This window comes from Pecten maximus, chromosome 14 (genome assembly GCF_902652985.1).
Source record: "Pecten maximus chromosome 14, xPecMax1.1, whole genome shotgun sequence".
Classification (NCBI taxonomy): Eukaryota; Metazoa; Mollusca; class Bivalvia; order Pectinida; family Pectinidae; genus Pecten; species Pecten maximus.
In genome coordinates, this window is record NC_047028.1 from 27,765,799 (window position 1) to 27,782,457 (window position 16,659).

Genomic DNA, 16,659 nt, shown 5'->3' on the forward strand with positions numbered 1-16,659 from the left:
ATTAGTATTTAAAACTATTTCGGTAACACCAATTTGACTTTCTTCAGTAATTTCTATAAAAAGTTTTGTCACATGATGTTTCTCATAACCTTAATTTCCCAGGGCACCGTGGTTGATGTCATTCCTCCAATCAGAGCGGAGGACCAAGATCAGCTCAACACCACTGTGATTATACCAGATGTACGGTGAGTAGTAATATTGATCAATTATGGATCTTCGGTGAGGTCATTATGGTGTTATACCAAACTGGTCGATTGAAATATTAACCCAGAGACAACCCACTATATTTTGTACTCTTCAAGTCGGATAACACCATAATAACCGAATCAGAGGTCATTTATTAGATATACAACTTGTTTGCAAAAGAATAGAGTTGCATAATATTGATCGTATTCACAGAAAAACTACATTTGGGCATTCTGAAGTCATCACCAAAATATCGTCAAAAAATCTCTAAAACGAAACAGCTAGTGAGCGTCTCAAAATATTTACCTCCACGTAACCATGTCTTAGACAATTAGAATAGAGGAATGTATACCTAATGCTGATCATTAAACCGGAGAATGTTGATGTATTACTTAATTGATATTTATGTTTTATTCCAATTACAGATCCGAGTTCTCGCTTTCTTATGAACGAGACGAGTGGGGCGATTACCGTTGACTCCAAGCTAGCCGCAACCACATATGCGGCTCTTATTAAGGTATGCATATATCGATATCGAGTCTCAAATTCCAGGCAAAAAGATTTCAATAAATATAATTCAATTGTATTTATCATGCACGTAAATTACATCATATAATAAAATATATCTGACAAATATTTTATTATATTTGTATGATTCTTTGTTAGGCAACCCAAATTGACAACCCTTTGAGGTATGGGATTGCACTTATACAAATCAGCGTCGCAGGGCTGAACATAACGCTACCTAATGGACCGTCCTTTCGTCAAAATTTATACGAAACTACAATCGCGGAGAGCCAGCCACCGGGAACCACGATTTTGACAGTGCCAGTCACTGTGAGGAACCCTGTAAGTGATCATGTTTTATTACTTTTTTAAATCCATAACATTGTTATTAAAATAAGTTAGGATATTTCAACAGGCATGATATTGTGTGTATGAAAATTTGATGGAAAATTGTTTGATACGGATGCATGCACATCACAGATAAATCAACACAAACGCATGCAATCGTCCAATTAAAAGTATAATATACACGTTGCTAATTGAAGGTCAAAGTCATTAATAACCATTTATAAAATAAAGACACAATATATTCAAGACTCATTCAATCGCCCTAAAATCAAAGTAAGCGTATCGGATTGCTCAAATAAGTGATTTCAACAAATATATATTTTATATAGAATACGAAACTATCATCTACAATGACCCTTATTATTACAATATACATTTTAAAAATCATACTTATAACTGCATGCAAATAGTGTTTTCTTAATTAATTCACATGACAAAAATGACAGTAATAGGTATGCATCAAGACAAAAAAGTAGATCTATACACATGTAGATTTTATTATGATATGCTCAAATGTCAAGACTAGACACTTATAATTTAACGAAAATGGTCTTTTTCGAAATCAGTATAGTACTTTTAGAATATATTTAGCGACAATCACCCATTGAATACAAGATCGTTGATTAACCAATGAGCTAAATGTGAGCTCATGGACTACAATGTCCAAACATTATTTCATTTCCCTTATTGTCATTTTATATTCAGCACATTTTAACATGTTGAAAAATTGACTAGTTTGTGAATGCATGTACCAAAATGTCCAAATATTATTCCGAATATTAACTAATTAAATGGTATAAGCACACATTGTTGACAAAAACGATCACACATTGACAGCAAGATTCACTCATTGGCTAGAATAATTACTCATTGAATATTTTGCGGATTCTTGCGCTTCATTATTCACTTATATAAAAGATATAGGTTTGGATTTCTTTTCTTGAATTGCAAATAAGTTAACAGTATTCGTTCATCCATTGGTCTTCGCCACAATATTTTGTTTTTCTTTATTGACACAAGCATATCGTAATATCGACTCTTCACTGTTAACAGGCGGGTGCTTTGAGTTTCAACATACTAGAAAGCATAGCAGAGTTTGCAGTCGACCAGAGGTAATTTTTTTTTTTTTTTTTTTTTTGTAAATAATGTTTCGGCGTGAATGCCTGTAGTACTCTTACGCTCTATATCGAATTGCATCAGGATGTACATTAAGGTTGTAAAAGGTAGTAGTGTGTTACCTCCCAGGCGTGTAGTTACACCTATATGAACCAAATTTAATGGGAAGTTATATATGGTTTTTATATTAGGTACGTGATGACTATATCTACGTGATTATTAGTATCATCTCTTGGGATATATGTAAGGTATGTCAGCCAAAGTGTTTTAGTACGTTGGTGTAAATTGCTTTTTGTAGAGGAAACATATTCCTAACTCGATCTCTGGACTACGATGGACCACACAGGGAATATAGATTTACTCTGGAAGTGACGGACGGCAAACATGTAAGCGATACAGATCTTTTGAATTTATTACTGATTATAAGCATATAAGTTATACATATTGCTGGAGTTTATCAGTTATTGTAAATGTGTCAGTGATAATATTCTCAGGAATGTATCAGTGATGATCATCATGTAATGAACCAAACCTCAAGAAGATATCAATGCCGATTAGTGATTCTGATTCGGGATTCCATTAACAATCATTTAATTTCAAAGCGGAATATATGGCTGTGATGAACATATAATTTACAGAAGAATATGCACATTATTTCATAATTATGCCTCGAAATTATTTTTTTTAATTCTAATATATTAATTATTCCTCTTTCAAAACTTAAACTGGTATTCAATAATGGAATCATCAGGCATGTACGACTGTTTCTTTGCCTAGCTTGTTTGCATTTTCAAGTCGTTAAGAGTTAAATGATGTGTGAGTGAGTGAGTTGTTGTGTTTGTTGTTTAACCTTAAATCAAAAGACAACGTGAAAGGAAAAGACAAAAAAGGGAATTTCCATTAACGAACAACGCTATGGCCGCAGTAACTGCTATTTTCTATACTGTTTCTCATTCTTTATTATATTTTCCATTATTAAGTAAAAATAGATCGCTGATGAATACATTCTGGTAAATGAATCTGAAATTGGATGGACTTTTTGTCAACTGCAATATGGATATATAATGTAAGACAGCGTGATTTAGACCATTGGGTTGTTTAATTTTCAATTGGTTCTTTGCATGTGCCAATGTTTGCCACGTCAGTCTTGGTAAATTAATGTATGCGTGTCAAAAGAGTAGACTTGTTATGTCAGCGTAACATACATGTTTGTGTAATGAGGAAACTCCAAACATGTTCCTGCACGCTATGCATGTTCTATGACTCTACGATGCCAATTCGTTCAATGGCATGTATCCATGCTTACTTTTAAATTTACCACACGCGGAGCTTTTTGGAAGGTTCAAAGTGTTCATGTTTACTTACAATTGATAGGAATAAATACACAGAGAATACCGACATAATAGCGAAACCATAATTCTAACACAAAATAGAAGAATAATCGAGAGCAGTATGAACATAAAGATTTGCATGAATGCCCTTAAAAATGTTGAAGGATAATACGGCTGGTTGTTCCAGTAGGGTTAAGGCGTTCTGGTTCATGGACAACAACCGCAATTTCAATGGAGGTTTCAAAAATGAGAATTAACCACAATTTATCTATAACGGCACCACCGGCCTAGGCTAACAGCAATCATTGAACACGTCTGATTTCATATCGCACAAAGAAACGAAATATTTTAAAATTATGTGACTATGTCGACCATAGAACCTCCAAATGGTTTTCATCAACCTGCATCTCTCGAATCTTTTTGTGGTTAATTTCCCCTTAAGTATTCATCATCTGTCACTGAAATCGTGATACCGTGAACACGTCTATGAATATTGAAACAACTGAGACATGTTAACACCTGAAGTTGGGGAAACAACAATGTCACTATCTAGAAATGGAAAATTTCAACTAAGAAACTATCAAGCTTAGTCGTAAGATGTCCCTGCTCGTTTCGCTATGAGTAAATATGGGATAATTGGCTGACTTTGAAGAGTATGTGTTGTCTTTAGAAATGTCTTACACGTAAATATATGGATTTTAGGAATATAATATTTCTTTAAACCGTCGACGTAAGACTTTGATTTTCTTGTTAGTTTGATAAATAACCACATAGATGTGTATATTAGAACTGATTTAAAAAAAAAAGTGCGAGCTATATTAAGATAACAATCAATGTCAGTTGCCCCATCAGTTGACACACACAGGTTATCCAGGCATAATTTTGAAAGGAATATTGTATATCACGAAACCTTCGTTGTGTATAAATGTGTTGTTTTCATGGTTGCTATAGAACCGCGAATATTGTTTGTATGTTTGTTACATTTTGTTGCATGGGTAAATCACGAAAGCTTGTTCTCAGGAAATATTGTGAAAACAACAAACCCCGACAGAAAATACACACGAACATTTCATGCTATGCAGTAGAAGTTTTATTGTTTTTGCGTGTTGTGGTATATGAAAGGGTTTAAGAATAGGCAATAATGATCACTATATATGTTTACTTTCTTGTATTTTTCTATCCTGCCAACAGACACTAACATAGATAATCTGTTTAATTAAAAAAATCACAGACGCTTATTTGTATGATAAAGCAAATGGTGTTTAAACAAAAGGCTACAAAATAACAATGTTTATTCGACGTATCTCATTTACGTTTCTTATACCAGAGAGCTACAACGCCTATACATATCCGAATAGCCAATGTAAACGACAACACTCCTCAGCTAGTGAACTCGGAATTCACAGTGGTAGCAGAACGTATTCAAGGTGCTTTCGTCACTGGCATTGAGGTATAAAATTGATCTACATAATTAGCAGTGTGACTGATAACATATTCAATATCTATCAAATTATGTATTCGTCAAATAGATAATCTTTTGTCAATTGGAATAGTCGTTATTTCAATCTACCAAACAATAATTATTGTTTATTTCCTAATGTAATGCACCCTCCATCATTTAGTTTACATAAATGCAAGGATATTTTATCTTTAGTTTATATATTGCAGGGTTTCATTTATTGGGTATTACTTGCTTAGGTATAGTATACATGAAATTAAATAAAAGTTCCGTGTATTGATCAAATAGGAGTTTAAAATGATTATGTCGAACTTAATCAATGTTCTACAATTCAATGCAGCTGCATCACGATTTAATATCTGTATGGCTATCTTATCGGGGCATAGACTACGTATTTCAACATATATGTTTTTACTGTGAGTTTTGTGTTACTGTATTTGATGGAAAGCTAAAACGTTAAAACTATTGATTTAATTGTTCTGTGTTTGCACGTAGCACTATCAAATAATAACTGTCATTATATTCACCCTGAACAATTCACTTGGGTGCATCTTAACTGTCATTTTGATCTTATTACATATGTCTGTGATACTCAGACCTTACTCATCTTACATATTCAGCAGTAAGTTTATAATGTAACACTAAATCATTGTCATATTAAAACACCATGATGAACTAGAATGCAAAATGATTGTTATATTGTATTTAACCTAGGGGCAGGACAAGGATCCAAATACGCATCTTCAGTATCATCTGAGGACGCATACATCGTAAGTGGAAGATGTTTTAATCCATTATAGAACATTTGTCTTGACCACTTATCATTCAAGGAATCAAATGGGATTTTCTAAATCTAACAGTTGATAACACGTGTACCTTCAATATATTAAACGTGACATTGTGATGTATATTTGTCTCCATTTTAGCTATGACTGTAGTGGTATACTGTTGTATACATTGGGGTACTTTATAAAAGGACCTGTTTGTTAGTAATACCTTACGGGATTGACAGACAATTGGAGAATTCCTGGAAATAAATTCACCGACATCCCATATGCAGCATAACACTTTATTACATTATATTATATTTTATACCACTAAAGCAGCAAACTTATACAGGGAATATTAATTTCGAGTTTTACAGTAAATGTTTGCCGGTTCCGATGTAGTTTGTCCTGTCTGTGTAGCTTGCTTTGTATTTTTGCCTACATTTGTAGTAATGCGATATATTCTGCCTTACACTTTAATGATAATACAGTTTTGTCTTTCATGATACTATTGATACAGCTGGTCCTAATGTTATTTGTCATTTTGTTTCAATTCAGCTTATTCGCCATCAACTCTGTCGGGGATATCAGTATAACCGCCTCACCGAATGAGCTAAAGCAGAGGAGTTACCTCTTAGTGGTCAGCGTCGCGGATGACGGTGTCCCCCAGAGGTCAACAGTTGCCCTGGTCACGGTCAAATTCCCACGTCATATGCTTGCGTCACAGGGCCTGTTGGCGATAGGAGGGACTGACCTACTTGCTGTTATATTTGGTGCCGTTGCAGCAGTCCTTTTGATAATCGTCGTTATCCTCTTCGTGTACATAATTCGTTGGTGAGTTCACGAAGTAAACAAACCTCAAAATGTACCACCAGCATGTTATTAATAAAGTAGTCGTTTCAGCAAGTGGTGCCATAAACCGTGAAGATAGATTGTGAATCACATAAACTTGATTACATATTATTTCTACATAATATTCGTTATCTGTTTTATATATGTAGTTGTATTAATAATTATGTTTTGGGTGTCTTTCCGTATGCTAGTATATATTTTGGCAAGCATAATCAATGCCATAAAAAATCAGTTCAAATCTGATTAAGGTTTACATAATAATAAGAATTGATTGTTTACGTTCTTTATATCGATTTTTCACTCTTTCTTAAATATGATTTGACTATTATGAACTACCATTATCATATATTGCAGATAAACTGATATACGCTTCGTAATTTTCTTTTTTTACAATCAGGAAAATGATCTACACGAACAAAAAACTGACGAAAGTGAGACAGGAAAACGGTTTGGATCCCAAGGGACTGACATACAAGCCTGCCAAACCATCCTCAGATCTGGATAATAACGATATAAAACAAAACGGTGACGTCAAGAAAATACCAAATATAGATATACCAACAAACATTCGAGAAAATCCGTTATCAGAAGAAAAATTGCATTATGGGTTCTCGAATACCTCTAAAGAAGGAAATGATGAGCTTCGAATAAACACAACTGTAATTCCATATGGAAATTCATTTAACAATTACGAAGAACGAAGGGCTTATCAGAATGATGTACTAAAGACATTCCATGTTCCTGAGGGCAGCAGTAGTGGTGAGAGTAGTGATAGTACAGGCGATAGTAACCGAGGATTAATGAAGGTTCGGCCTCCTCATTCGTCATCCCTCTGTCGGACTAACAACCTTTCCTGGGGCGATATTGACAGGACTAATTCATACGACTGGGAGGTAATCACATTAGTTAGTGTTGTTCATTAACGTGTCTCAAGGTTTCATGAAAAGATAATTATGTTCTGGAAAAAAAATGTTAAACGATTGTAATGTTAATAATGAAAACCTGGAACTATTACAATAGGGCCTATTACATTAATTTTGAGGATTTTGATTTTGATTTCAAAATATACCACATTTCACGGCACCAGATAAAAGGTATATCCGAAAGTATAATTAGATATGATTTTAAAACGGAAAATGTCAACTAAAATTCCATGATCTGAAATGGATTCCTAAAACAGCAATACACTGTTCGTCTGGGGACGTTGTTGTATTGCATTTGAAATATTTAGTTATAATTGGATAAGCACCTACAATTAATTTTAGAACATGATATGCCCGATCTCTGTCATAATATGTCTTGTATCAGTATTCATATGTTTTCGTTATAAATGCGCGAATTACCAAACAATTTATTTATTTTTCTGCGACAGGAAAACCTTCCCCAGGACATGAGGAAATCTGCCAGAAAGCCTAAAATTGCAGTTTATTTTTGATGTTTTACTGAGAAATTTGTGGAAGCTATTTTGTGCAAAAGAATGAATTGGAATATGAAATACAGTAAGTATATAACTTTATACCGAAAATATTTATACAGAACTATTAAGTATTTAATTTCATAAAAATAATGAGGCTAAGCATTTCTGCAGGTAAACTATAAAGTTGGAACGAAATTTATTTTGCCTTAAAGTTATCTTTTATTGGATGTGGTTCAAAATGAAATATCGTGTGGAATTTATTTAGAGTGCTACTTTTGAGCAATTTCAAGGACCCGCAGTGATCCGAATATTTTTCATGCATATACCTATGATTTCAATCACATTTTATAATTTTATAACGAAAAGAACATATACCCTCGATACATGTAACAATAGCAACTTCGGTTATTATTCAGGAAATCCGTTGACACATGACTGTACATATGGAAGAAAAATAAATGGAGTATTTATGGATATGAAAAGAGATAGGTAAGTTTTACATTGTATAAACGTCGAGAATGTCACTAACCATAACAAACAATTTTCATTTCATTTGTAAGTTGTGAGTTGTTTTATTTATCGCTTCAGCTACGAAAATATTTTGCACTGAAGTCCCAGTGAAAGGTCACAGAAAATTACAAATTACGGAATTGCGGATAAGGCTAATGGCCATCTGCTGAGAAGATTCGTCTCAAAGCAAAAGATTAAATACAATCCTTTCCCCCAAACTATATCATTTTCCAGTTAATTTATAATTGCTATAACTACTGAATTATAGATGTTTAATATGATACCCTCTTATCAAATTTTCCTGTCAAAATAAGGAATAATTTATGTTTCTAGTTACAGCTAATATCCTATATCCGTAAATGGCAACATTAATGGCTATGTCATTACTTAAGTAATGATAACACAATTAATACGCCAGCGTCCTACTTGATAAAGTCAAACAATATTCTCAATTCTCATGCAATTCAAGTGCAAACTACAATATATTAAGTTCTTTTTCATGGTCTCTTTCAGGTAGGGCGTTTGGTTTATTCGACAGTTGTCCATGATCCAGATGACCTTGCAGAGGGGCATTTCGACTTAAATAGATTGCGATTGAGCAATCCATCGTGTCAGATTATGCCATGTACATTACAGGAACCACGATATTCACATGGTGCCGTTTTGTTTTGCATGCCACCTGCGGATGCTTGACGTGATCTAATAATAAGGCCAATCAGTTCTTCGTATATTGAAAAGTCTGCGTAATGTACTTCAAAGTGCAAATTCATCAACAATCTACCTATGAATACCTTACCGAAGACATGTATATATCCGGAAGTGATGGAGTATGTGATTACATTACCTATAATCAAGCAGATATATATATATACAACTGTGACACAATAGTGGCAATAACAATGTACTATTGATCTACGTGGAACATTATCTTTCTTTGAACTCTGTAAAAAAGTGTATTAGAAAAAAATACAACGAAACCTGGTGACAACGGATATAACTGATATGTAGACTGCTCAATATTCTTCTCTCTTATTCTTTATGATGTTTTTCAGTTGAGGTTTCGTAATATTACTGCCCAGTATTTGCTTCATGAAAAAGCTAAATTATGTAAGCATTTGTATTATAAATACATGTACTTGATAATTGCGTAAATATATCTTCCATGGCAGCATTTTCTAATAATAAAAAGTATATCTAATACCTTGATGTTGTTATTTAGATAATTCAGACATGGTCTGATGTTTCCTCAATTCTCATTGGCTCAAACATGGTCACGCGGAGGTCAACATTTTGTGATATTAACCTGACGTTCCTATGTTTTAGAAATACCGAATGACTTTGAACTCGGTCACTATGGTGTTTTACAGACTTGGTATAATCTATGATATTGACCCCAGACTTCACCCTCAGTCAATATTTGAATCTACCTAATCGGTATGAAACCATACTGACCTCACCAAAGATCCTTAATTGATAATTATTTATGTTTGTTGACTAATGTGTTGCTTACATTCTTGATGCATTCTTGATATGCGGATGATGCTGCAAGTATGATCTATGGAGCAAAGCTTTTTGAAAAGAAACAACAAAGCTAATTGAACACGACTTGAATACGATTCAACAGAAACAGGAACGACAAGTAGAGAGAAGATTCCAAAACAAAAATGCAAAATAAACGCATTCGTCCAATTTTTTAACTTCCTGATGCCAACTCATTGTGTATATATAATGCTGTTAAAAGCGGAAGTTTCGATTAAGGTAGGTAATACACAACTGGACTGAAATGCTTTGATAATATTTACAATATGACAATGAAGGAGGTGTGTACATATCATATACAGTGTGTAAATGGTTGTACATGACAACAAACTCCAATGAGCATTTGTTTCAAATCTGTTTATTAAAAAAGAAAGATTTATATAAAATCTAGAATTGATCTGTAATATCATTTTATGTTTTCACATACGGAATGTTTCAATAATGAACAATGATTAATACCTAATACAATGATAACGAAGATGAAAAAATAGCAACATTGTGATGAAAATGATACGACCTTAGTTCCAGTTTAAATGATAAATGACAGAAAACATGGACATTAAAATGGTACTTAATACACCAAAGTGTATTAACATATCATTTTAGATTCTGCAAATCTACATTGATATTAACTTGATATTTATTCAATAGTACCCAACACCAGGTAAGCCTAACGAAACAATGAACGTAATCTAATGATATTTGACAAAACGGTGTTGACATCCTTGACGAAATGTAAATGCTTCGTCATAAATCTGACAAATAACAAGAATACACTTCGACATATGATATGAATACTTCCAACAAACCATGGGAATTTATCCCACAGATCAGACAGAATATCCGAAAACTCATTAGAAAATTTCTAAAATTATCTCTAATTATTTAAACTTCAAATGCGATATCATTTTTTCTATATTTCGCATATGATAGTTTAATGATCTTTTTGTATTAAATTTATTTTCCTAAAACATGACAAGTTGTACAATGTAACGTAACTTTCACGTTTCCATTTGAGTCAATAACAGTATGCAATCTCCCCACTCTCCCACTTTCTTTCCCTCTTCCCCATCTTCCTCCCCGATACATCCCAATAACATAATCTCATCAGTTTAATTATAACACGTACGGCTAAAAATACCAATATGACAATTATTTTGACAACTTTAAATATTACTTTATTTAATAATCGGTTTCAAAATGACATGTTCCGTTACAATTTCCAAATGGCTAAGGGAATTTTATTTTGTCAACGTGATATCAAGAACATTCCTGTAGAAAAGCAAACAAAAATTGCAATGCCCATTGTACATGTTTAGGGCACATTATAAAAAATGGAAAAGAAATTATATTAAAATAAAATATTGGTGAAAACATTACTTATTATTAAAACGGTTAAAGATATTTCAAAATCATATTTATTTCTACAACGTTAAGAGCTTTGTAATTAATAAGACGAAAGACGATAAATATTCTTAAATAACAAGCACGATTTTCTACTACGGATATCTCGCACAATTAATTGACAATATGAACAAAGAATATTTCCTTCATAACAAAACAATGACACGAAACGAATTTAAGATTCAATAATATTGAAAGATTGAATGCAATTAAAACTAAAAAAAAACAAACAAAAACCCTCAATTACCTGAAACAAATACATTAGTCAAGTATTCGTTGTTACGTTTGGTTTTATGTACATACATGTATCTATTTATTTAATTCAGTAATATCACATCCTAAGGACAATTCATTAATCATAGGCATTCAAGATGATTTCTCCACATTTCTTAAAGTAATTAACTCGTATCTATCACTAACAAGAAGACGAGTCTGGCTAGATAATTTTGTCTTGTCTCTGAAAAACTATACGTTCTTTACTAAAAGATTTATTCTGCAATACTTCAAAATACTATAACTATTTCTTGATTCTAACCAGCCACGTGATCATGTTTCAAGAAACGTTATATGCCAAAGCTGAGTTTCAAATTCTACAGTATCACAGAATCTAATTTCTTCGTGGAATATAGGGATATAGAGAAATAATGTTTTAGTATAAAAATCTTCGTAAATGGGAATGTTTAAAATGTTTTTGAATTAATCCCATTTGTCAGCCAAAACTAGGGAATGGCAAAAGCCTGTCTCCTGTGTATGCAATAACTCGCTCAATTTCTATTTGCGATTTGATTTGATGGTTCTATTTGACAAGCTGTTGTAATTTAGTAAATTTATCTTCTATAATAGCGAAAACTATTTGTCACTTGTTTTTAATACGCATTGCGTTGTCCGCAAACAGTAAGCCTTTGTCTCAAATATGTCAAAGGGGCATTCCTTCGTTTGAATAATGTTTAGGTTTCAAATGGAACTTAATCGAAGATATGCATTTTCCCCAAGTAGTAAATGATCCAATCTTCACATTAATACGATAAGCCAAAGTTCTTCAAGTATTAAATCCTAAAAATTCTTAATTCACTCCAAAGAATCACTAATAACTGTAAAGACAGACCGTATTTGTGTACGATTTTCATTTTCTGCACATTTCGGCATTAATTTCATTACTAGTAGGCACAACCACTCATATAATCCTTAATCATACATAGCTTTCATCAATAGAAATTGTACATGTTTCTACTGTGCAAACGAAGGAATGCCCCTTTTTATATAAATATTTCGTTAAAGTTAAGAAACAGCATAGTATCATTCTATAAAACTTACGCATTTTTGGATTTAGCATCAAACTTGTTTTAACTAGCACCTGTATATATAGGAAACTTACGTATAAAGAATCCTTCCGATGGCATGACTACTGACATCTTTACAATACAAAAACCTTTCTATAACGACTGACATTTTCTTTCCTTTGTTTTATTACTGAAAATATATTCTTGCTGTGATGCGTACAAAATGTTCTTTGTTTCCTGCTATTCAAACCTATCCAAGAAAAACATGTTTTTTATAGATTGTCATTACCTGTGTTGAACCTATGAAACAACGCGAAGAGCTACCATGTTTACATACCATTTTAATAGTTAATGGGGCCGACATTCAATTAATTCAAGAATTCTGAAAAAAAAATGGATTTCAATCGTGATTGGATTCAACAAAATGACAAAAAATGATTTACAAGACGGTAGATGTTGCATGATAATAATCTAGATGTGTCTCTATTTCGAACAGCAGTATACATGTGATGTCAGAATATACATGATGGAATCTTATACGTAAGGGAATGTTATACAATATTATAACAGAATGAATGCCTAAACCAGTAGTATGTGAAATCATTTACAGTGATACCAGAACTAAATGATGATTATCAGGTACATTACAGGTGCATTTGCATAGTAAGCTCATATATAACACATTCATACACCCAGCGAAAAACTAAATTTTGAATAGTGGCCAGGTAATCAAACATCAGCTTGCAGGCACGTCAAGCGTCTTTTCACTGATGATTCGATATTGAATAATTTGGCATCGGTATATTCCACTACATAGGTATGCCAATAATATTAATTGTCCATTACCGTTGTTCACAATTAAAGGCATCCCTTCAACATTTGGAATACATACAAATTTCTACTTTTTTAGGTATATAAGTTGTTACATGTGATAGCGTCGGTTTGATGAATATAGTATTTGATAGCTTATCTTTCATACATGCAAATGATGTTCCGTGCGCGGTATTGGTTGCATTATGTATGACAATACTTATCGATATAAGTGTAACCTCCTCCAAGTGTTTATAAGATACACATACTGGTATGCAGATTCGTCCTTCATAGGATTAGGCTCGATGAACAGTACCCACAAAAGTCAAATAAACACTGTTGTAACCATTGGTATCCTCATTGTAATACACTGGTAAATGTAACGTTACAAACAATAGCACTGCTTACATATTGTCTCCGTAATGTAACTTCATAGTCCTGTGTTGTTAATTACATCTGGGCCGTTAAAGAGAACCTAATATATATATACCTGATTTTATAACAAGTTTGTGCTCTCTGTATAAAACTAAATACAAGTAAGTACGAAAATACTCTACTTAATCAGCAGTCAGTCCAATATGACGTTTCTATGCCGCTACCAAGATCTATCCGAAAACGGAAAGTCTTGTACAGCAATGTGAAGTAGAGTAGGACCTCTCTTGTTCGCAACCATGGAATTCATTTTCCATCATTTCAATCAGAAAAGTACTTGTGCTCTGAAATGACAAACCATCACTTCGAAAAAGATATAATCCTTTTTGTGACTACACATGCATTTTGTGACTTTACACGGCACACAACCATCCTTTGGTTGTGTGTGCGCTATCACAAGGCTTTCTAAAGGTCTGGCAGTGCACACGATTTAATGGGCGGATAATTCTCCGGAATTTCATCCTCAACAGCATAAATTATGCACAGTAAACAATGGACAGTTTTTTATATTGCACAAATAAACAGCACCAACAAGTCTTCATGGAGAAATATCAGAAATAGACTGTAATCTCTGGCTTTTCTTTGGATTTTCTCATTTCTTTTGGAAGGGTTTCCTGAAAGCACAAGAAAAATAGAAATCATGTTGAAAGAAGATTGAAAGTTCAGTTTGATAATAAAATGACAATGTTCGTAAGAATAAAATCATATTTGAAGAATATGCATAATTACAAATTTTTAAATATTCTAGCTAGTAGAAACTTTCAATTTGAAGCAATACATATCAGGAGATATCCCAGCTGTTTTCAAGCGTACATGTAGTTTAACTACAGCGATCAGTAGAAGATTGAAGTACGCTTTATACTAGCTAACCAGCTAAATTATGTAAATAAGAAATATGGTAAAACTATAATATCGTATGCAATACATCAGGGTTGATAGGGAAATATGTAAAACAGTTTGGTGGATTAACGAAACAAGAAGAGCCACTTAAGGTACGATATATAATAAAATACAAATCATTTGAGAAGAGGAAAGATAAGGGTGAAATGACAAGAGCCGGCATATCAATATTGGTATCTCCAATGTCCCTTAGTAGAGAAAAAAAACCTACGACCCTGCATGGTGCCACGTAAGTTGCCTCCTATGCAAAGTTACGAAAATGTTCCTTTAAACAACATCGACATTAGAAACCCTGATTCTGCACATGTATTGTGTATTACGAGTTGCAAGGAGACAATTCCTGGTACCTTATGCTAGGACTATCGTCCTGACTTACCTCCGAACTCCCTCGGTCGTTGCTGTCACCCCAGGAAAGTTTCTTGCCTTTTGATAGGGATGACGACTTGTGGGGCCGGATCTTCATCAGACCCCTGTTACTATCACCTGTGCTATCACTGTTACTACTTTCACCACTACTACTGCCCTCCGGGACGTGGAATGTTTTCAGCATCCCATTTTGGAATGTATGACGATCTTCATAATTGTGAAATGAGTTTCCATATGGAATCACAGCAGTATCAAGTTGAATTTCACCACTTCCATCGTTAGAATGATTTGAAAATCCATAATTCATCCTATCGTCTGATAAAGGATTATCTTGTATGGTTGTAGCACCATCGATATCTGACGTTTCTTCAAGGTCACCGTCGAATTTCATGTCTAATTCTACTGGATCAGGAGACGGGATCGCCTGGTTTGTAGGTCAACCCTTTAGGGTCAAGGCCGTCCTGTAATCTCGCTTTGGTTAGCTGTTCGTCAGTGTACGACACTCTCCTACAAAAAGATAGAACACAAATGTTTGATGAATACCTATTGGATTATCATAACAACGGAAACAAATTTTATTTAATTGGTATGCATGCACGCATATGTAAGTGCATTGACATATTCAGCTCATCTTCTGTTATGATATAGATTTAATTGAATCAGCTGGTGCATGATGTATAGTTCATGTATGTCATTTTTTTCAAAGTAGGTCAAATTCAAAAGAGGTTCAGAGTCATTCTTAAACGCCCGTCGATTAACGGACGTAATTTCATGATTTAACGTTTAGAATACAACATAGTACATTTATCAACATTTATCACGAGCGTTTTACTGCATTAGTATAGCAAAATGTTAGCGACAGGTGGGACTGAACTATCAATGCATTATATCATCCCTTCGTAGCCATGCATTACGAATGTAACTAATAAACAATCTCTGAAGTGTCACCAGCTAGACTCACCTTCGTATAATGTACACGATGAGGATGATGATAATTACGAAGAGGACAGCCGCCACAGCGCCCATGATAATAGCCAGCAAGTCATTTCCTCTGTCTGCCATTTCGTCCTGGGGACCAACCACACCAACACCATCAAGTGGCGGGAAATTCACCGTTACCAGGGCAACCGTTGATCGAGGTGGGATACCATCGTCAGACACACTGACTACTAAAAGGTAACTGTTTTCCAATAGTTCATCCGGGGATGCTGTGATGCTAATGTCTCCCTCGGAATTGATTGCAAACAACCTGTATATAAAATGTGTTAGTTACCTTGACGTACCACAACCCAAATGAAAAATATCAACAATGCAAAAAAAAAAAAAAAAAAAAAAACGCTTTATCGAGAATAAGTCATTAATTACAATACCAGTTGTCAAACATCTTTGTCAAACGCAAAGCATTAATCTTTGAAAATCAAAAATACCATATATT

At 33.7% G+C, this 16,659-nt stretch overlaps 2 protein-coding genes across 2 annotated transcripts in view; one reads left to right on the forward strand and one right to left on the reverse strand.

The window, feature by feature from the left end:
* The first annotated feature begins 96 nt into the window (after nucleotides 1-96).
* LOC117342945 (protocadherin gamma-C5-like) lies at nucleotides 97-9,667 on the forward strand. Its single transcript, XM_033905249.1, has 12 exons — nucleotides 97-185; nucleotides 612-703; nucleotides 853-1,035; nucleotides 2,095-2,153; nucleotides 2,456-2,543; nucleotides 4,816-4,938; nucleotides 5,662-5,717; nucleotides 6,273-6,548; nucleotides 6,964-7,459; nucleotides 7,939-8,065; nucleotides 8,400-8,472; nucleotides 9,007-9,667. The coding sequence occupies exons 1-10, from the start codon at nucleotides 179-181 to the stop codon at nucleotides 7,999-8,001; spliced, it is 1,443 nt and encodes a 480-aa protein (XP_033761140.1). The 5' UTR covers nucleotides 97-178; the 3' UTR covers nucleotides 8,002-8,065; nucleotides 8,400-8,472; nucleotides 9,007-9,667.
* A 707-nt stretch (nucleotides 9,668-10,374) lies between these two features.
* LOC117342141 (protocadherin-15-like) overlaps nucleotides 10,375-16,659 on the reverse strand; it is an 82,354-nt gene continuing 76,069 nt past the window's right edge. Inside the window, 4 exon segments of the mRNA XM_033904153.1 lie at nucleotides 10,375-14,572; nucleotides 15,235-15,642; nucleotides 15,644-15,728; nucleotides 16,186-16,473. Coding sequence (XP_033760044.1) covers nucleotides 14,510-14,572; nucleotides 15,235-15,642; nucleotides 15,644-15,728; nucleotides 16,186-16,473 — 844 coding nt within the window. The 3' untranslated portion in view covers nucleotides 10,375-14,509.